The sequence below is a fragment of the Eumetopias jubatus genome, unplaced genomic scaffold (genome assembly GCF_037043125.1).
Source record: "Eumetopias jubatus isolate StellerSeaLion01/CBP00866 unplaced genomic scaffold, mEumJub1_p1.0 scaffold_16, whole genome shotgun sequence".
In the NCBI taxonomy this organism is placed as follows: Eukaryota; Metazoa; Chordata; class Mammalia; order Carnivora; family Otariidae; genus Eumetopias; species Eumetopias jubatus.
The window spans coordinates 86,791,128-86,812,479 of record NW_028274822.1 but is presented as its reverse complement, the minus strand read 5'-3'; the positions used below and the strand labels follow the sequence as shown (position 1 = coordinate 86,812,479).

Here is a 21,352-nt window from a genome sequence, read left to right as displayed (position 1 = left end):
CTTTATCTCAGCTTTGCTTTTCAGTTGAGCAGGATCGATTTTTTATAACCTTGTAAAAGGAATAAATACTTGTTCTAGTAATTGATTTTTTAAAGTGATTACCTGAAGAAAAAACAAGAGCGATTTCTTATTTCAGCTTCTTTAATTTCTGTGGCGTATTTTATATTCACAGAGATTTCTGTCAGCATCAAGTTTCTCATCTTTTAACAATTATTCATATTAGTTTTTTAATTCGATGCCAGATTTACATGATTTTGATGATTTTTAAACCACTGCTAGATATATGACAAATACGAATTATGAAATTATTCAAATTTTGCAAATTTTTGGTACTTTAATCTGTAATATTTTAGTAAAACTTGCACTTGTCTGTGCAGTTCCCAGAATATACATTTTTGCTGCTGTTACAAGTTCAGAGCCTATTGGCAGCCCACACCATGATTCCATTCCAGGGGCCCTTCCACATAGGAACTCTGATTCCTTTGGAAATTGTCTTTATTATTGACAAGGAGGAAGGAAGACATTCTCCGAGTTCTAGTTTTATAAGGCCCGGAATTTAGTGGATTATTCATAATTCGGTAGTTACTCTCTCTGCTCATTTCATATACGGTCACATCCCTTTAGTTGACTTTCGTGTTGTTCTCATCCATTTAAAAACACCCCGAAGTCTCATTAGAAGTTTCATATCCTCATCTGATTCATGTGAGACACAGCTGAGGGTGTGCTGGGGAGGGGCAAGTGAGATCTTCCCATCAGCACCAGGCCGGCATAGGCTCTGGTAAACTCACTTGAAATTCATCAGAGTTGTTTTGAAACCCTCAACACATAATCAGAACTTTAGTGGAATCTCTCCTTTTGTTGTTGTTTAATTTTTTTATTTTTTTACTGATAGCAAAAGAGCCAGATTTCTGAAGATCCTGAGAATGTAAGAGGGCACTTAACTGTGTGGAGATTTCCCTTGTTAACACAGATTGATGACAGATTAAAATGCTTATTGATATACTCAAATACTAACTGCATCATCTGACCTGAGACATTGACCTTAATATTTCTGTGCATGTGGCTTTCAGAGCAGTTAAATTTGTATCCTGAAGAAATTGTATGTAATGACTAAGCTATGTAAGTCCATTTAATGCATAAGCAAATGTTTGCTTTATAAAGAGTTTCGCCAGAAAGAAAAAAAAAAGGATTTTGTTTAGGGGCCTGGCCCTTCTTCACTTAACTCATAATGTGTTTTCATTTTAATAGAATCATTCTAAAAGAGAGGATAGCTAACTGAAACCTAAAACACATAAGATGAAGGAATTAGAGAAATTCTGCGGAAGTTTACCCAAGTGGTCTAATTTTGTTCCCGTGAGAGAGAAGGGCCTTCTGAGGGCCAGACTGCCTTTTTGTGAGCTCCCCCTGCTGGCCAGTGCCTGCCGGTGCAGGTGACAAGAAGCTCAAGCGTCCACGTGTTGTGGCTACAGGATTTTCCCTTTTGAGTTGGTGAAACTAGAAACGGGCATTGTTCAGTGAAGACGCCATGTGCTTTAAATTTATTATTATCGAAGTGAGATTTTTCTAGTAGCCGTGCTACCAGCATTGTAGGTGTTTCTTTCCCCTCCTCCCTCTGATGAAGATCACACACCCAACTCAGATCTCACCTAAAGAGCCTCCGAAGCAGGACTTCCTGTGGCACCCGGCCGGCTGTGAGGCCAGCTGAAAGAACCTCACAACTTTTGGCTTTGTTTTACCACCGTAAGAGAGTAAAACTAAAACAAAGGTTTTCCTTCCTACCACCTCCTGGCAGCCGAAATAGCTTAAGGCCGAACTTTTAAAAAGCCTCCGTTCTGAAGGTTTCCTTTTTGTGACGCTACTTCAGTGATCTGGGTCTCTTCTCTCCTCCCAAAACAGGCTCCCGCTGCATCCGGTGTCAGTCTGCATGGGGCCTCCCTCCTGCCTTTCTTGTGCGCTTCTCGCAGAGCCTTTGCTTTCCCTCTCAGTCCCTGTTGCAGGACTTCCCTCTTGGGATGCTCTGTCTTATTGTGAGAAAGGAGTCCTTTTAGAAGGAGGGTTGTCCTGTCCAGTGTAACGTTTTTACCACACACCGAGGCATGGAAGCTGATCGCTCAGCCAGCTGTCGCGTCCCAGATGGTTTGTATGCGTACCGGCCCCAAGGAGGTATTGCAGTCATCTGGGAGATCGCGGAATAGGAAGAAGATCACATTCGTGGATGTTTCCTTTTTATCTGGAAGGAGTGACCTTTCACCCACAGGACACTGAACTCAGTGTCAGGAGGTGAAGAAAGGTTCTGTTGCCTTTTGCTTTTTACTCTAAGTTTTGGATTTCAGTTCTTGAGGCTGTGACCCCAATTATGTAGATCTGGGTTAGATTCTTTTCTTCTAAAAGCAGGTAAATTGAACAACTTCTTTCTAAGGCACATCTGGACCAAGGGGACTGTCCAGACAGTTAGGTTTTGAATTTTATTTCATTATTTCTGTTGAGTGTATAGAGCTGAAGCAGATGAAGAAATTAAAAAAAAAAAAAAATTTTTTTTTTGTTCACCTTTCAAATATTCCACAATGGTTTATACCTGGTTCACAAGCACACCAAGCACTTTTATGTGTTGAAATCCCTAGAGGACCATCGGAGTCAGTAAAAGATGTTTATAACGTAACATGATCCACCCTCTACTTAAGTTCTGCACACCTTCTGTTACTTTATTTAGAGTTTGTTGTCATTTTTGCGTTGCCCGTAATTGTCCAGACACAGATCTGACCAGTTAGAACCACAAAATATTTAAATTAATGTAAGTGGCTAGAAGCTGCCGGGAGCAGTGCTGTCCCTAGGTTTTGTCACTTGGGTCTGCAGATAACCTCTTGGGTGGGGGAGGTGGGTGGGGGGAAAGAGGTATGTTCAAACTGGTATGTAGATTATTTCCCATTGGTTAAGACTGTGCTGTTACAAAGAGATTGCCTTCTGGGTTCTCCGTCACATTACATATAAGTTAAATGATGATGGGGAGTCTCTGAAGGTTTGAGACAGTTAGGATCTTCCCAGCTCTTTTTGCATGGAGTTCAAACTCAGGCCTTTGTGCTGAGTCACCCATTTCTCACTCCTGAGCTGATAATGACGTCATCCTAAGATGGAGAAGATGAACCCTTTACCAGCTCCCAACTTCTCTCCTGATCTGAGTCTCAGAGATGGAGGCGGTCAAACGGAATTATTACTTTGTTTTCCTCCTGTAAGTGTGACTCCATCCTTTTTTTCCTTGGTGACACATAGTTTTTGGAAAACCCACTGTTGGAAGGAAACTAGGGGACTGGGAAACGTTGCTAAGAATGCCAGACCCTTTTCACTCATCTCAGCAAAGGCCGCTGGTGTGATTTTCTCAGCTCTAGTGTCTGGATTCCCTTCATTAGGCTTAACGCTTCATGCTTGTTCACATCAAATTGTACGCCAAAGCGCTGGGATCTGCCCTAGGGACCTACTGAACACTTGTAAGACTTATGAGCTTGTGTTTGCCATATTTAGAGGATAGCAGTGGTCATTTTGAGGGTCAATTTACTTGTTAAAGTCACCGAGTCAGTTACATACACAGTAATGTCAAATAGCTGTTGTGGGGAGGGGGAAAATGATAGTTTAGAGGAATATTAACGATTCTAATTTGTGCTGATCAACCTCACTTATCAATATAACTTATATTTGGCTGCACGCATCTGACACTGCTCATCCTGCCTCATGTGTTTCCACTTTTGTCTTTCTGAGTAGACTAGCTTGCGTCCCCTGCCCACCTCATCCTTTCATCCGATAGTGTTCATCCGCACCCCCAGCCTCCCCATCTCAGCCCATCCTCTGCCCTTTGCCATTTCCCTTTGCGTTCATCCTCTGGCGGAAGGTACTGGTGGCTCAGCCTGCATGCCGCTCTCTCTCCTCTTGTGCTGGCATGTCATGGTGGCACTGTTGTGTTCTCTTCCTCTTCCTTTTTACTAACAGACGCAGACCAAACTGGAGCATGCCCGCATTAAGGAGCTTGAACAGAGCCTGCTCTTTGAAAAGACCAAAGCTGACAAACTCCAGAGGGAGTTAGAAGACACTAGGGTAATGGTTTTCACTGTTTAAATGAAGCAGACCCGTGTTTGGGAATGGTGACGCCTCGGGGGACGTGCCGTGCAGTTGGCCTGAGCCTTGACCCAGTGGTTCTACCTGAGTTTGGTCTTGGTGCCGTTCAGGTGCTCATGAGTGTCGACGGATGGCTAGGTGCAGGTGTTTCATATGCAGTCTTGTCCAAGGTAAAGACTCATCATTCCTTTGGTTAACTCAACCAAAATCAAGATCAGAAACTCTACACTGTAGGTGGACTGCATGGACACCCACAGCCACAGCTGAGGCTCTTGGTGTTAATTCCTCGAAACACGTTTCTCCAGTCCGCCGTGGGCAGCCGGTTGTCCTCTGGTTCCCGTCTTCCCAGAGGCAGGGTTTTCTGAAGAATTTTTTTTATTGTTGTTTGACTTCACCTCTCTTTTCCTGCCTTCTTCCCTGACCTGTTGGGGAAATCGAAACACTGGCTCTTTTGAATGAGAGTTGAGGACTTTCATCCCAGTGACCCTTTTTTCTTGATACCTGATCTGTCTTTGCATTTCCCTCCTTTCTGTCACCAGTAGCTGAAAGCCTCGGCGGTCAGGAGGGAAAAGTGTGCTGAGAATAGAGGGGCTTCCTGCAACCCCAGCTCGCTGTCCTTGGCCCTCGGAGCCAATGCGTAGGCCACGTGTTCACTTACTTATGTATTAAAGCACCTGGGTAGTGCTTACTTGGTGCCCGGCACTGTTCTGACCACCGCACCAGTATCACCTTCTTTGATCTCACCTCAACCCCGAGGCAGGTGGTGGCATTGCCCCATTTTACAGATGAGGATGCTAAGGGATGGAGAGGTTAAATAATTTGCCCAAGGTTACACATCTAATAGTAATAGTGGAGCCAGGATTTGTATCTAGAACATTTGGCCCCAGAGTCTGTGCTCTTGACCCCCACAGGATGGAGTCTGTCTGTTACAGAGGTAGTTCTGTGCTGAAAAATTTAATAAATAATCTGAGTCATTAACATACAAGAGGACATGTGTGTATATATACACCTTTTAAATCACAAATTTGACTGTCAGTGGCTAAATTGCCCAGATCCTTAACTATAAAATTTTAAAAATTACTGTCTCTGATCAAATTTGGTATCCTGATTTTTTTCTTTTGAATTATTAGTATTTGTAGAAATTTCTTTTATTGAGAAATCATTGACTGATCTAAAAATCTAGAAAATTGAGTAATTTTTCTTCTCTAAATCATAAGCTTTTATTTTTTAAGAGGAGAGAAAAATGTTCTCAGTTGGCCTCAAAAGTAAAGGTATCTCCTGTGTATTTGGTGGAAAAAATCCTGGTAGTTTGGTGATGTTTCTTTGTTACCTGTGAGCCAAAGACTTGATCTGGGAAATATAAGGGACTGATGATAAGATTGGACTCCTTTAGTGGAAATGGCTATTGAAGCAAGGAAATATATCTCCTTTTTTTTTTTTTTAAACCTCAACTCCTCTTATGTACGTTTGTCAGAAAACAACTTGGATGGATGCCCCCCCCCCCCCCGCCCCATGGTTAAGGAGGCATCATTTACAGCTGGTTTATCCAACTACTCCAGATTCAAGCTGTTTTCTTTCTATAAGAAGTCATGCCTTTTGTTTGATCCTCACTCTTGCTTGGGCCAAGTGTGAAACCAGCCAATGAGCCACTTGAGTTTCCTATTACCTACCTTTTAGGAAGTGCTTTAGAATTCCCCTGAGCCAGTACGTCCAGTTTACGAGCAGGGTGTTTGCTGCCGCGTGGAGAAAGTCGCAAGAATAAGAAATGATACCTGACTTTTACGGCCTCACCCTGGTGGGAGAGGCAGACACATAGCTTTGCTCCAGGGCAGACTTGGGGAAGTAAAACAAAAAACGGAAGAGCTATGGAAATGCTACAGTGTAATCATGCTGTTCTTTTTTCCACCTGTTTTTTACTTGACATTGACTAATAAAGAACTCTTGTCCTATTGGATTTATGTTCCAGACCTTGTAGCATTGGGGTTCATTAATGTTTTATACCTTACTTTGTGGCAACAAACTCTTGGACACCCCACCCCCTGCCCCAGAAAAAAGTACATAAGCATCTTTAACCTGGAGCATCTCTAACGCTGAAGCGCACCAATTACAGTCGGCTCTGAAATAGTTTAATGACTTCCTCCTGCAGTTTCAGAGACCCGATTGCTTTCTTTTCCTAGCCTTTTGTGGACATGGTAGTGTTCGTCCATATCACAGCCTGTAGGTGGACAGAGGGAGCGAAGGAAACACATCCATCACTTTCTGTCCCAGTAAAGGCAGTGAGGGAGAGGAGCCTTCAACCTGGAGGAGTTTTGATCCTTGAAATTTGTTTTTAAATCATTCACATTCCCTTTTCTTTCCCAGGTTAGTCCAGTAATTCACTTTTATGCCTGAAGCGACCGATCCCCACATATTTTGTGTCCTACACTGACTGGCTAACAGGTATCAGAGGGAAATCATTTCTTAAGAATAAAAGGACACCGGTTAAGAAAGTGTTTTTCCTAGTCCTGGGGTGTTTAAAAAAAGCAGATTCCTGGGTGCTCTCACAGAGCTCAAATAGAATCAAAACATCCAGTGGGAGTAAGTGGGAACCTGCCTTTTAGACTTACATCCCAGGAGATTGATCTGCATAATAAAGTCTGAGAACCACTGGGTTAGGGGAACAAGATAATGTACGTTAAAATGCCAATAGAATTATAAAATCTAAAAGGCGGGACTCTCTAAAGATTCATATATATAACTGCAGGTAAGTAATTGTTCTTATTTTGTCTTTCTAACAAAAGGTTAGTAAATTACTTTTTCATTATCCAGCTAAAGCTTTTATTCTACAGCTGATTCATTGAAACGTTTGATAGGTAATTTCACACCTTTTATACCAGTGATAGGCCACAGAAGTATAATACCAACCACATATATATAATTGAAAATTCTCTGCCACCCACATTAACATACTTTTTTAGTAGATTAAAAAAAAGGTAAAATTAATAATATATTTGATTTAAGCCAGTTTATCCAGAGTAATATCATTTCATCATGTAATCAGTATAAAAACTAACAAGATATTTTATGTTCTTTTTTCCCCCTAAGTCTTCAAAATCTGTCTATGTTACCCTTACAGCATCTGTCACATTTCTGGTGCTCTGTAGCCATGTGTACTATAATACCAGGTAGCACAGTTCTTTAAAATCACCTGCATTAGATAAGTGAGCATTTACACATGCCGGGTAAAGCAGAGGAGGGAAAAACCAAGTAAAATGAGGAGGCTTCTGTCTTCCCTCAAGCCTCCCCTCAGCTGGACATACCTGAGAACTTTGAAAGCTGTTCTTTCTGTTAACTTACTATCAGTTGATGGGCACTTCTCTAAGTTTCTTTAGAGGAGAAAGAAATAATTCTGGAATAAGTTAAATTCCATCTCAGTTTTCGATTCCTGGAGCATCTCAGGATGGTGGAAGTTTGCCAAAGATGATGACTTTGGAGTTCTCAGAATTGGGCTTCCTCCATGATGGCAGTTAGAGGTGGGTGAGCCTGCAGGCGTTCGCAGTAGCTCGACGGCTGCCTGAGGTGGGGGAGTTATTAAAGATCTTCAAGGTTAAAGAAAATCGTCAGTGATTGTTTATTTACCTGATTTGTTTTTCTTTGGACTGCGGTTACTAGGTGGCTACAGTGTCGGAAAAGTCCCGTATAATGGAACTAGAAAAAGACCTAGCATTGAGAGCACAGGAGGTAGCTGAACTGCGGAGGAGGCTAGAGTCCCATAAACCTGCTGGGGATGTTGACATGTCACTCTCCTTTTTGCAAGAGATAAGCTCTTTGCAAGAAAAATTAGAAGCCGCCCATACTGACCACCAGAGAGAAATCGCTTCTCTGAAGGAGCAGTTTGGAGCCCGCGAAGAAACACATCAGAAGGAGATAAAGGCTCTTCAGGCTGCCACAGAGAAGCTTTCCAAAGAGAACGAGTCATTGAAAAGCAAGCTTGATCATGCCAACAAGGAGAACTCCGATGTGATAGCCCTGTGGAAGTCCAAGCTGGAGACGGCCATCGCATCCCACCAGCAGGCAATGGAGGAGCTGAAAGTGTCCTTCAGCAAGGGGGTCGGGACGGAGACGGCAGAGTTTGCCGAGTTAAAAACACAGATAGAGAAGATGAGACTAGATTACCAGCACGAAATAGAAACTCTGCAGAACAAACAAGACTCTGAAAGGTCTGCTCACGCTAAAGAGATAGAAGCCCTCAGAGGTAAGCTGATGGCGGTCATTACAGAAAAGGAGAGCAGCCTGGAAGCTGTCAAGGCGAAACTGGACAAAGTGGAAGACCAGCATCTAGTAGAAATGGAGGACACCTTAAACAAACTGCAGGAAGCTGAAATAAAGGTAAAGGAGCTAGAGATACTACAAGCCAAATGCAGTGAGCAAACCAAGGTTATTGATAATTTTACATCGCAGCTCAAGGCTACTGAAGAAAAGCTCTTGGATCTCGATGCACTTCAGAAAGCCAGTTCCGAAGGTAAATCGGAAATCGAGAAACTTAGACAGCAGCTTGAGGCAGCTGAGAAACAGATTAAAAATTTAGAGATTGAAAAGAATACTGAAAGTGGCAAGGTTTGTATTGGCGTCTTCCATCCTTTTATTTTGTCAGTCTCACTTTGCGTTGTGTGTCACTTCTGAGTGGAGCTCATTCATCTTCCAAATTCCCGATTTACTTACAGCAGATTGCCTGGTGCTAGTAGATTTCCCGGTTGCGTACAGTGTCCTCTGAGTATCTTGAGCATGGTTTCATTTGAGGAGATTAGAGAAAATAATAGCCCGACTAGGTTAATTTATTTTGGTTTCCCAGTATCTGGGTACTTTATGACTTTGTCTCTCGGGACATGCTCTGTGATCTGTTTAAGCTTGGTTCTAGTCTGTAATTTCTTTTTAAAGATTTATTTATTTGAGAGAGAGAGAGTATGAGAGCGCATGCACAGGAGAGAGGGCAGAGGGAGAGGGAGAGAATCTCAAGCAGCCTCCCCGCTGAGCTCCATCCCACAACCCCGAGATCATGACCTGAGCCGAAATCAAGACTCGGATGCTCAACCGACTGAGCTACCCACGTGCCCTTGTAATCTCTTTTAAAATCGAGAACTCAGCTAAGATGATAGTATTAAGGTAAACGAAGGAACAGACAAGAAAGAAGCTTAATGATTACCTCCTCCTCCTTTTCCATTTACACCATTGTCCCATCCGTACGCTTGTATACAAACACTGTGGACGCTGAGTACCACGTGACTGTTGTAAATTAACACGCGGTGATAAATAATACAGCGGAATAAGGTTAAGAGCCTGGAGCCCTTTGCATCGCCGCTTCTGTCCCATTGGAGAGCTTTTCCTATGCTGCTGTGAGGACGGGTTCTATTCCCTGCCTTTTTGAGGAAAGACGGGCAAGTATGCTTTTGGTCAAGGCATAGGAAATTGCATGAAACATTTGCCAGCTACATCCCTTTCTAATTAGCCTTGTCAAATGTCATCTTCATCTTTAAGGACTGTTTGAGGAATGAATGGTCCCAGTCCTCCTGCCACTAATGGGGGTGCTGGTGCTGATGCGGAATGTTCTGAGGTTTTTCTGGGAGAAGCTGCTTTGGCAAAGTATTGTAAGGTTAGATGGGGGAAGTGTGAGGGCAGACTGAAAAATCGCTAAGTAACCTTAGTTGAAGATGACAAGCTAATTAGAGGAAGTTTTTCTCAGTCTCCTCACTTGGATCCGAAATAACAGCCAAATCACAAAAATTAATTAGTAGAGAATATGTAGCTAAAAAAAGTTCGTCAACTTTTTTTTTTTACATCAAGATTTAATGAAAACCAATTTCTGATTACTGTTCAGTGCATTTTAAAATTTATTATTATTTTTAAATGTTGAACTACTTTAAGCACATGCAAATATAGAGGAAATAACACAGGCCACATGGCTCCATTCTTCCTGCTTGATGGCCTTTAAAGTCCAGAAAATGAAGTTGCTTAACTTACCCATTTAGAAAGTAAGCATCTGCCCTTTCTGCTTTAGATCATGCTGATATTCCAGATTTTGGTATAGAAAAATACTCTTTTTGACTATTTTAAATAGTCATTAGATCGTACTATCTAGGACTGATTGTGGACAGCCATTGGCTTCTTAGAATTAACAAAAAACAAACAAAAAAGACAGTTTTGTTTTGTCTTTTTTACCCATGCCTTTATTCCTTTCAGTTTTATTTGGTGGTTTTTGTTTCTCATATGTTTTTTTGTTTGTTTTATTTTTTGTTTCTCATTCATTCTTTTTTGTTTCCTTGTGTTGGTTTGCTTCTGCACCGTGTAACTCTGTACGGTAGGCTAGTAGCATTACCAGGGAGCTGCAGGGGAAAGAGCTAACACTCAATAGCCTTCAGGAAAACTTGAGTGAAGTCAGTCAAGTGAAAGAGGCTTTGGAAAAAGAACTTCAGATTTTGGTAAGTACCTCTTGGGAATTGGACTCTCAGGGTTTCTGGCCATTTGAATGGTTCCTGGTTTAAAAACAAAAATCTCCATAAAGAAAGAAGCATTGCACCTCTTTCCCTTTCTCTTTCAAAGTATTGATTTACGTTGAGTGTATCAGTCATTGGCTGATAAATACCTTGAAGGGAATGGGATCAAACCCAAACCAGCAATAAAGGTAGGTATTACCTTTTCCTTTTCTAAAACTATCCTTTGCCTGGTAAATGCACTGCTTTGGAATATGATTGGTTAGTTTTGCTAAACACAGGGACCTTCCCAGTTACACACCCAGCACATTGGGGCTTCATTTGTAATGAGGGTGAGGCTGTGCCTTCTGCCTCCTTGTGACAGCAAGCTGGGGAGAGCTGTGTGGGGCCATCAGCACCCCGATCGGCACCCCGTTAGTACGGCACAGCGCCGTCTAACCCAGCGAAGTCCGGGATCGTTTCTTCCAGCTTGGTTTATTCCATCTCAGCAAAATACATTTCTTTTCACATACAGCCTCTTGCCTTAATCGCAAGTCGTAAGACATTTTTTCCTTACCTTTTCTCAACTCTTCTCCCTTCTTCCTGCATCAGAAACGGAACTTAGTCAAGGCTGACAACCATAAGCACACGGCACGGGAAAGGAGAATCGTAGGCTTATGGAGAAACTGGGAAAGAGAAACATGAGTTAGGAGGGGACACTTGTCTTAGATCCTCCATATACACTCTTCTTTCCCGCTTATTAAACTTCTGCGCTAGTACCAGAGGTGAATGAATGTTTGCTTTTTTTTTTAAATGCCAGTATTATGAATTTCTACCTTTTTCAAATGTCAAATGTATAGCTGCACTGTTCATTATTGTAGGTACTCTCCACATACGACTATATAAATTTAAATGAATTAAAATTAAATAAAATATAAAATTCAGTTCTTCAGTTGTACTAGCCACACTGTAAGTGCTTAATAGCCGCATGTGGGCTAGTGGCTACCATACTGAACAGCACAGGATAGACTATTTCCATCATGATGGATGGTTCTGTTGGGCAGTTTTGATATACAGTATTTTAGCTACATTTTGAGAGCAAGTTGGCACGGGAATCATGATTTTCTAATATGATGTCCTTTAAAAAAAAATGTGTTTTGAGTTCCATACCATTTCTCTGGCCTTGCCTCCCCCACCCCTCAAACTTTGAGGATGCTTTACTTTTCTTGTAAATTAGCATACCCTCTGTGTATTCTGAAGAGAAAATTTGCCGTCTAAGTCTGGCTTTGAGAATAACATGGGGGCAACCTTTGGGCTTTGGTGGACTTGTGTTGCTTGTATGCCCATTTTTTTTCATGATCCTAAATAGTTAGAAATAGTCATTGAAAATTTTTCTTGGTGTGTCCAGCTCAAAATTCATCTCAGGAAGACCAGGAGAGCATTTTATTTTATTTTGTTATTTTTTTAAATTTACTGTCATGTTTAGAAAAGAGTAGGTGAGGGGTGGGCCTTTTTGGTTTAAGAAGTAGTTGATACAGTTTCAAGATATTAGGCTCTGATTACTCTCAGATAGAAAACATTGCAGAATTCTGACCATTGTCACAGGCCGACTTCTGAAGAGAAGTTCCGCTACTTGAGGGTGGCGACATGAAAAAAAAAACCATATGTACGTAGCACATGTATACACAAGCACATACGTATGCATGTTCACGCACATGTACAGATGTACATGCATGCCCGGGAAAGGACATAGATGTAAACCCTGTTCCCCTGTGTCAAGTACATGCACAGTATACATATGGTAGTACTTGGTGTCTACATGTTTTAAGTATAAGTTTTAATGAGACAAAATCAGTCACAAAAAGTAGATAGTATTGAAGTTATAACTGATTGAAACTTTTTATTTCTATAATTTGATATCTTTCTATTCTGAATATCCCATTCTTAATTTTAGAAAGAAAAGTTTGCTAATGCTTCGGAGGAGGCGGTCTCTATTCAGAGAAGCATGCAAGGTACGTCTTACTAAGTATGGCTTTAGAGAGTGTCAGGTGCTCAAGCTGGAGCTGGCCTCTGGAGTACAGGGAATAGATTCTCCTATAGTCTGACGTCATGCTTCTGGAAGCTTCTGCAGCACACAGTAATGCCAGAGTGCATTGGCTTCCTGAAGCCTCAGACTCCCATCTGTGACTAAAAGCTTGTTCCATGTAAAAATTTAAGTATCCTTGAGAAAAATATTATCTTACTTAATCTTTAGTCATTGATAGCTTTTTTGAGTTTTAGCTGGAAATAGGAAAGAGAGGCCTGGAAAGGGATGCCTGGTGCCTGTTTAATCCACAGATGTGGGGAGGCAAAAAGAGATGCGTGCTTGCTTCTCTAGGTCAGTACACAGTGGTTTGATGTTGTAATGGGACTTTTTAGTATTTCTATCCTCTCAAATCCCAAGCATGTGATTTGATTTGGTTGTAAGACTGCCAACCTCTAGATGGCTTATTAAGTATGAAATATATTAAACTTTTACCTTTATCCCCAATAGAAACTGTAAATAAATTACACCAGAAGGAGGAACAGTTTAACGCACTGTCTGCTGAATTGGAGAAGTTGAGAGAAAATTTAACAGGTAAGATGTCTCTGCTTACTAAGCACTGAATACGGTAGGTTTCCTAGGATTTGAGATAACTGTAATACGTTACAGTAACATCTATTCAGGGCTCACTTCTTCGCTCGTTAGTATGGTATAATGCGATAAAATACTTGCTTGAGGTCTGCAACCTCCACAAATCCTCTCTGCCCTGTTTTCAAACAAGTCAGCATCCCCCACACATCACCACTCCTCCCACTGTCCTTGATTCAAGCCAACCATCATCTTTCACTTGAGCTGCTGTAACAGCTGGCCCCCTGCTCTGCCTGCTTTTGCTCTCATCTCCTTTAGTCCACGTGCAGCACAGCATCCAGAGCCATCCTTCTGCTAAGTCAGGTCATGTCACTTGTCTGCTCGAGATCACCCAGTGGCTCCCATCTCACTCAGAGTAAAAACTGCAGTCTTACCAATGTCAAGCCCTGTTACTTCTCTGATGGCCTCTCGTACTACCCTTCCCCTTGTTCATTCTACTCCAACCATATTGGCTTTGTTGGTAATACTTGCAAGTCAAGCATTTTTGTGCCTCAGGGCCTTTGCACTTGCTTTCCCTAAGTTCCTTCAGGTCTTAAATGTCACCATTCAGAGAGGCCCTGTCTAGATTTTAGCCTCCCCAACTCCTTGGTTCCTTTCTCTGCTTGTATTTTTTCCCTCTTAGCAATCAACACTATTTTTATACTGTTTGCGTTTTTTTTTTAATCTTGTTTATTGTCCGTTGTCTTGGCTAGAATATGATTTTCATGAGGGCAGGGATTGCTTTATGCAAATATTCCCAGAGCAAACCTTGGAATATAGGATGCAGTCAATAAACTTTTGTTGACTAACACTACGGTGCTATTTTTTTTCTCTATATATTCAGATATGGAGGCAAAATTTAGAGAGAGAGATGAAAGAGAAGAGCAGTTGATAAAGGCGAAAGAAAAGTTGGAGAACGACATTGCAGAAATAATGAAGATGTCTGGAGATAACTCTTCTCAGCTGACAAAAATGAATGACGAGTTACGTCTGAAAGAAAGGTGTGTATGAATGGTTATAAGGGCGCCTGACTTAAGTTCGTCTCTGAAGTGGGGTCTTGGAGGGAGGGGGGACAAAATTCAGGATTGTTCTGTTTTAAAGTTTCCTGTCACTCTTCCTTTTTCTTACCACATGAGTGTACCCTTAAATCAGCTACGGAACCTTCTAAGTAATACAGTATTGTAGAGTTTTTGATGGCTTGTAAAGACAAGGCAGTAGTTTACCACGTGCAGGAACATCTTTCACGGGCAGCCTGTTTCAGCGTAATGAAGGGTAACCCATATTACAGGCTAACTAGGTATGTGCCCTGCACTCTGCAGACAACTCTAGTAGAGTATGTTTTCTGATTTTCATAATAATCCTGTGAGGTGAGTGTATTCTTGTTCCCATCTTGAAGAGAAAGAAATTGAGGCTTTACAAGGTGAAGTGCCTTGCCTGCAGTTTTGGGCCTGGGCGGGCCGGTCCCAGAGCCCTCGGCTGCTTGTCAGCACTACCTTGTAGGCCCTCCGCGCTCCAGCTTCCGTCTCCACCTTCCTTCCTGTCTTTATTCTGAGGCTGTTGTTGCTTTGATCATTCTTTTCTTTTAATAGCTGCCAGATAAAAGTCAAATGTTTTATTTCCTAAGGCAGAAACTTTCAGAGGACATTTTAGGTCTGTGAGACCCATGATTCTGGAAGTGTGACTAGTTGGCAGTTAGGTTTACATCCGGCCATGCACCCCCATGGTTCAGCGTGGTGGTGGGCGGGGGGTGGCGACTGGGCTTGGGTTGGCCACCTGTGGTCATACTTGCTGTGACGGGGGGAGCTACCCAGGTGCCCCGGGGATCTCCAGCTCTGTGGGTGTCAGACAGGTGCCCGACCCAGAGGGACCATCCAGGTTTCCCTCCTCTACTCTTGGAGTCCTCTGGTAGCCCGTTCTCTTGTGTCCCACGTCTTCTGTACGTCCTGTTGAAGCACATTGGTATCACGAAGCTAGATCTTCAGGTTATCACTTGTCATTTTATATCTTGTGTTCTCAAGGGGCACTAGAATGAGTTTTTGATAATTTCGTCTGCTAAAATTTTTGGAAACTAATTCATTTCCTCATCTGTTTACTTTTCATTCATTTTTCCTTACTGATCTATTGACATAAAATAATAAACCTTCACAATTACAGTAGTTGTCACTCTAAATAATGTATTTATAACTGTCTCAATTGTTAAAATTAGTTTTCAAGGTAAGTCAGGCCTTTTTTGTTGTTGTTGTTTATTTCAGATGTTAATTACTCGTAACTTATAATCATTAATACAATTATGAATAGTATCTGTCTAAGTATAACTGGAATTTAAAGCATTCTTTTTGAAAACTCTGACACTTTGAACCTTGTTCTAGAAATGTAGAAGAATTACAGCTAAAACTTACAAAGGCTAATGAAAACGCAAGCTTTCTGCAGAAGAGTATTGGGGAGGTCACTCTCCAGGCAGAACAGAGCCAGCAGGAAGCAGCTAAAAAGCATGAGGAGGAAAAGAAAGAGCTGCTGAGGAAGTTGTTGGACCTGGTAAGGAGAGAGTGTATGGAACGAAGTGCTGGCAAGGAAGGCGAGGGCGGTGCAGATATGGCTGGGTGACTTACTGCTTCCCTCGGGGTTTCTGCAGGAAAAAAAGATGGAAATGAGCCACAACCAGTGCCAGGATCTGAAGGCCAGGTTCGAGGAAGCCAGTTGTGAGACAAAGGCGAAGCATGAAGCTGTCCTGCAGAGCTTGCAGAAGATGCTGTCGGACACGGAGCAGAGGCTGAAGGCCGCGCAGGAGGAGAACAGCGACTTGATGCAGGAGATGGCGGAACTGAAAAAGCAAGCCGACAAAGCCAAAGTATGTTCTGGGAGAGGGTCATGTTGCTGCGTGGCATCACGGCCGCAGTGGGGCATGTAAAGTGGCAGCAGATGGGATGGGTTGCACCGACCTTTACAGATAGATGCTAACCTCCGAGCACATGGCAGGATGGCGAATTACATTTTCCTGGCTTCCGGTGCTTTCTGCTAGCTGCTGCCCCTGCTCAGGGGTGGCTGCCGTCCGGGTCTTCCCTGAGTGCGCCGTGTAGCCTCGCTCCACTCCCAAGCTGCTGGCTTCCCAGCTGTCCCAGAGAGTCACGTGTAGCCTGAACTCTCTCCGCCCGCTTGCAGGAGACTCTGTTGTGGCCTCTAATCTTGGCCGTCTTGCTGCCACCGTGCAGTGGGGTTAGGAAAGACGTCCTGCAGCAAAGCAACAGGCCGAGGCCGAGTGAAGCTAGTGAGCCCTGGAGAGGCAGGGCTCTTGTAGGGCACATTAGAAGTGAGGGCTCTAGAGAGGGCTTCTGTATGTCCCCCGAAGGCACAATCCTGTTATTAAATAGAGTAGAATTTAATACATTGAATTTGATTTTATGGCATCAGGATCATCTCTGCAACCCAGTGTATTTTTTTTTTACTCTGGTAACTTAATGAAGTTCAACAGTCCTACCGGTGTTTAACTTTTTCCTGCCATCATTGAACTTGCTCAAAGAAAAGTAAATACTTGTCTTTAATTATTTTTAATGTTTGTCTAGGAGATTAGTATAAAGGAAACGTAAGAGCATACATGAGACTTGAAACAAATCCCACCTCAAACTTGTTAATTAAGTTGGACCATGACAGAACACCTGCCATGTCTGTATACACACACCTTCTCTCCTTTCCGGGTCACCCTCTTCCTGTAGAACATCTCCAGTTTTATGAGCCATTTAACACTGGGTATAATTTCCAGATCTTTTGTCTTTGTGCTTCCCTTTACCAGGACAGACTCCACTTTTTTAATGTTTCCCTTAAAATGTGGCAGTCTGAGCAAACCATAGCTTTCCAGTAGTTTGTGTGAAGGCTCATTAATTTTGCTTACTGGTGTTGTAAATTTTTTTTTAATTTTTAATTTTTTACAAGCGTCATTAGGATTGTTCCCCTTCCAAAGTTGTCTCTGTCTGATTTCTGTGGATTTTAATGTTTGTCAACAATAGTGGCTCACAGACTATTTTACGAATCTGATGAAACCTTAAGATCTTTCCCTCCTAGGGAAAATCTGTATCTCAACAAGTTTTTATATGAGATGTCAGGAGGTTCATGGAGCCCACAAAGCTGCTGTGTTTCCTGGTTGAAGAGCCAGTGATCTGTAGCTGTGTTGTCCAAGGCACTAGCTGCTGGCCACATTAAATTTGAGTTTCAATTTGTTATATTTTGATAAATTACAAATCGAACTCCTCACTCGCACTTGCTGCATTTCACGTGCTCACCAGCCACACACATGATCGGCAGCTACCATATTTGTGCAGATAAAGAACACTCACACCACTGCAGAAGGTTCTGGACAGCGCTGGTATAGATAATGTGGTCAAGTCATTTTATAAACTAGTATTTAAAAAAAAAGAAACCCATGTATTTTAGTCACCACAGTCTAGCAAATTGGTCTGTACTTTTAATAAGTTATATGTAATAATTGGGATTAAATCGATCAGGTCAGTGACTGTCCTTTAGAAAGTCGAGGTCTTTTAGTTTGAAAAGCAACAGTTTATATTCCCTCACCCTTCCCCCCCCTTTTTTGGTTAAAATATGCTCACTTTTTGTAGTTCTCTGGATTGTATTTTTTAAAATTCTTCTCTGAATTCTTCCTACAGTAGAAATAATTGGGAAGTTGGAAGGGCAGGAAAGAATCTCATGCCCTGATGTCAAAGTCAAACTACTGTTTTTGCCTCGTTAGATACCACTCAGGGATGATTTCATAAGTGTTGCAAAGAAAAAATAAACGAGTATGTAGACCAGCACTTTGCAAAGCTAAACCTGCTTTGTATTAATTATCCTTTTTTGGGCTCTTTCAATCTGGTTTCCCCCCTCCTCGTTATCCCAGATAGTTTCTATGACATTTATTGTTAAAAAAAAAAAAAAATTTCAACCTTTTACGATTTAGGTTACATTAAGTTATTTGGGCTCGCATTTGTCTGCTTGATTTCATTTTGTTTCCATTCTTTTCCACCCTTTGTTTCTGTAGTCGCTAACTTATTTGTTAACATCAGCCAAAAAAGAAATTGAACTAATGTCAGAAGAGCTGAGGGGTCTGAAGTCAGAGAAGCAGCTTCTTGCACAGGAGGGAAATGCTTTAAAGCTAGAAAAAGGTTCACTTTTATCAAAGCTGGTAGAGGTGGAGGCCAAAATAACTTTACTCCAGGAAGATCAGCAGAAACTGTGGTCGGTAAATGAAACTCTTCATTTAGAAAAGGAGACAGTCTTAGAAGAGAAGCGAGATGCTGAAAAGCTTTATCAGCAGGAACAGCTCCATAAGGAATCTTTGGCTGTTGAGAGAGAGCAGTTGCTACGAGAAATCAATACTGCGCAGGAAGAACTTTTGAAGATCAGTATGGAAAATGACTCTTTGCAGGCTTCCAGAGCAAGCTTGCAGACACTCGTGGAAGAGCTCCAGGTCAGCAAAGATACTTTGATTGCTGAGTCTAAGAAGGATCAGGAAGAAAAAGATCACCTGGAGGATCATATCAAGAAGCTTGTTGCTGAAAACATTGCCTTGGCTAAAGATAAAGATGAAATTATTCAGAAGCTCCAGAGCTCTTACGAGGAGCTAGTCAAAGATCAGAAAACCTTGGTGCAGGAGATTGAAGATCTCACCACTGAGAAAAAGTCAGCTTTGGAGAAGCAGTCAGGTCTTGATAACATGTGCATAGCCTTAAAAGTGGAAAGAGAAAATCTTCTCCAGAGCAGCAAAGATCTGCAGTTTGAGAAGGACATGCTTCTTCAAGATCAGGAAAAGCTGAGCGCCAGCCTGGAGGCCGCCCTCCAGATCAAGCAGCTGCTCAGCACGGAAGCCAGTGGGCTCCGCACACAGCTAGATGATGCCCAGCAGGCTCTGAGGAAGGCTGAGCTGGAGATGAGGCAACTTCAGGCTACAAACACCAGCCTCACCAAGCTCCTGGAAGAAATCAAGGCTAGTCGGGAGATCACAGACTCCGAGTGCATCCAGCTTCTTCATGAAAAAGAAACCTTGGCCTCATCTGAGAGAAGACTCTTGGCTGAAAAAGAAGAACTTCTACGTGAAAACAGGCTCATCACTGAAAAACTGAAGACATGCTCGGAAGAGGCCACCCATATCGAGATGAGCCTGAACGAGAAGATCACCTACCTAACTTCTGAGAAGGAGGTGGTATGTCAGAAAATTACTAAGCTCAAAAAGCAGCATGACAGTCTCTTGAAGGAAAAGTCTGTCCTGGAAATGCAAAATGGAGATTTGCTTGCAGAGAGAGAGAATTCCATGAAAACCGTAGGAGACCTCAAAAGGAAATACGATCAAGAGTCTGCCAACAGAAGAATCATAGTGCACGAGAAGATGAAACTCCTTGGTAATCTCGACACTCTGAAGAAGGAGCTTCAGGAGAGGAAAAGGGAAACCCAAGAGCTGGCAGCCACCAAGCATGAGCTTTCTCTGATGCTGAAAGAGGCCCAGAATGCCAGGAAGAGTCTAGAAAAAGAGCATGCGGGCACCCTGCAAGCAAAGGAGAGTCTGAATGCCGAACTTCAGACGTGCTGTTCTGAAAAGAGCATCTTGCTGAGGGACAGGCTGAGCCTGCAAGAAGAGTGTCAGAGACTAAACGAGGAGATCCACACCATGCAGCAGTCCTTCATCCTGGAAAAGGAAGCCAGAGCACAGGAAAACGAGTCGTCCCTGTGTGAAAACAATAAACTTCACGGGAGGATGGTGCTCCTGGAGCAGGAGCTGGAAGAGTTACAAGTGTGTACTAAGCAGCTGCAGTCTGAAAATTTTGTGCTCGTCCAAGAGAAGACCAAGTCAGAACAGAAAGTGGTGGAGATAATTAAGGAGAAGGAGCTCTTGAGTGCAGAAACGGCTCGGCTCGCTGCCAATATAGAGACTCTGAAGAGCGATTTCACCACCTTGTCCAAATCCAAGTTGGAGCTGCAGGAACTGCACAGCTACCTCACCAGGATCCTGGACGACCTCCGACTGAAGCATGAGATGACGTTGGCCGATGGTGCCAAGGTGGCACAGGACAACAAGAACCTCCTGGCCGAGAAGAGAGACGTGATGCTGGCCAAGGAGGAGCTCCTGAAGGAGAAGGAAAGGCTGGCGGAAAGCTACTTCATCCTTCAGAAAGAGATTAGCCAGTTGGCCAAAACCAACAGCCATATCTCAACCAACCTCCTAGAATCACAAAATGAAAACCGTATTTTGAGGAAAGACAAGAGCAAGCTCACTCTTAAAATTAGAGAGCTCGAGACTCTTCAGTCATTTACGGTAAAATGGGAGGGTCAGGGACCAGGCCTGGACTACTAACCCCGGGCACTAACTTCCTAGCGGCCCTGGGAGGCTTGTCTTCCTGGCCACGTGAGGAAATGCACCCCACTTAAGCAGCTGCTCGTATGTCTCAAGCTGTTGTTTTACCACCTGAAGGGTCAGTTTTTTTAAAATTTTTATTGTTATGTTAATCACCATACATTACATCATTAGTTTTTGATGTAGTGTTCCATGATTCATTGTTCGTGCATAACACCCAGTGCTCCACGCAGAATGTGCCCTCTTTAATACCCATCACCAGGCTAACCCATCCCCCCACCCTAAAGGGCCAGTTCTTTACTAAATCTCTAATTGCAGTTGTCTGTCTCCATTGGAAAGAATTGTAAACTGTGAATAAAAAGGATACATTTTTTAATTTAAGGAAAAATTTTCCTGAAAAAGTAAATTGTGGTGCTTAAAGGATTAAGAACAATAGTAAAATGGGCACATGGTGAAACATAGTATCTTCTATTTGGCTTTTAACTGCTTGTGTCTTTCCAAGTGGAGTTAGAACACTCCAGCGAACTTTCCCATGGCTGGTAGTAGGGAAGGCATAATGCAGAATTCCCGTCAGCTTTAGCAGACCACATGAAATTGTAAGCAAGTGCCTAAAAAGATTTTAATTTCTTTTTTATGAAAAACAAATAAACAAAAATTTTATTTTTTATGATTATTTTTATATCTTATCAGCTAAGGATTTGTGTCTGTATGCATATGATCTTTTTTATTCACAGTCATGTTTATGTTCATTACCCACAACTTCTCTCATAGACTTTTCCACTTAATGCTTCTCATTAAACACTTGAGCCTTATGTTAAT

At 42.4% G+C, this 21,352-nt stretch overlaps 1 protein-coding gene across 3 annotated transcripts in view; it reads left to right on the top strand.

Annotated features, from left to right (window-relative positions):
• The window catches only part of CLIP1 (CAP-Gly domain containing linker protein 1), a 118,141-nt gene that overhangs the window by 62,183 nt on the left and 34,606 nt on the right, over positions 1–21,352 (top strand). Inside the window, exons 9-17 of one of the 3 annotated variants that reach the window (XM_088019575.1) lie at positions 3,979–4,083; positions 7,756–8,700; positions 10,443–10,559; positions 12,505–12,562; positions 13,084–13,167; positions 14,045–14,201; positions 15,570–15,735; positions 15,833–16,048; positions 18,227–20,494. In XM_088019575.1, coding sequence (XP_087875701.1) covers positions 3,979–4,083; positions 7,756–8,700; positions 10,443–10,559; positions 12,505–12,562; positions 13,084–13,167; positions 14,045–14,201; positions 15,570–15,735; positions 15,833–16,048; positions 18,227–20,494 — 4,116 coding nt within the window. The remainder of the gene's footprint in view (positions 1–3,978; positions 4,084–7,755; positions 8,701–10,442; positions 10,560–12,504; positions 12,563–13,083; positions 13,168–14,044; positions 14,202–15,569; positions 15,736–15,832; positions 16,049–18,226; positions 20,495–21,352) is intronic. The other 2 variants (XM_028092512.2, XM_028092514.2) reach the window with 2 other exon arrangements.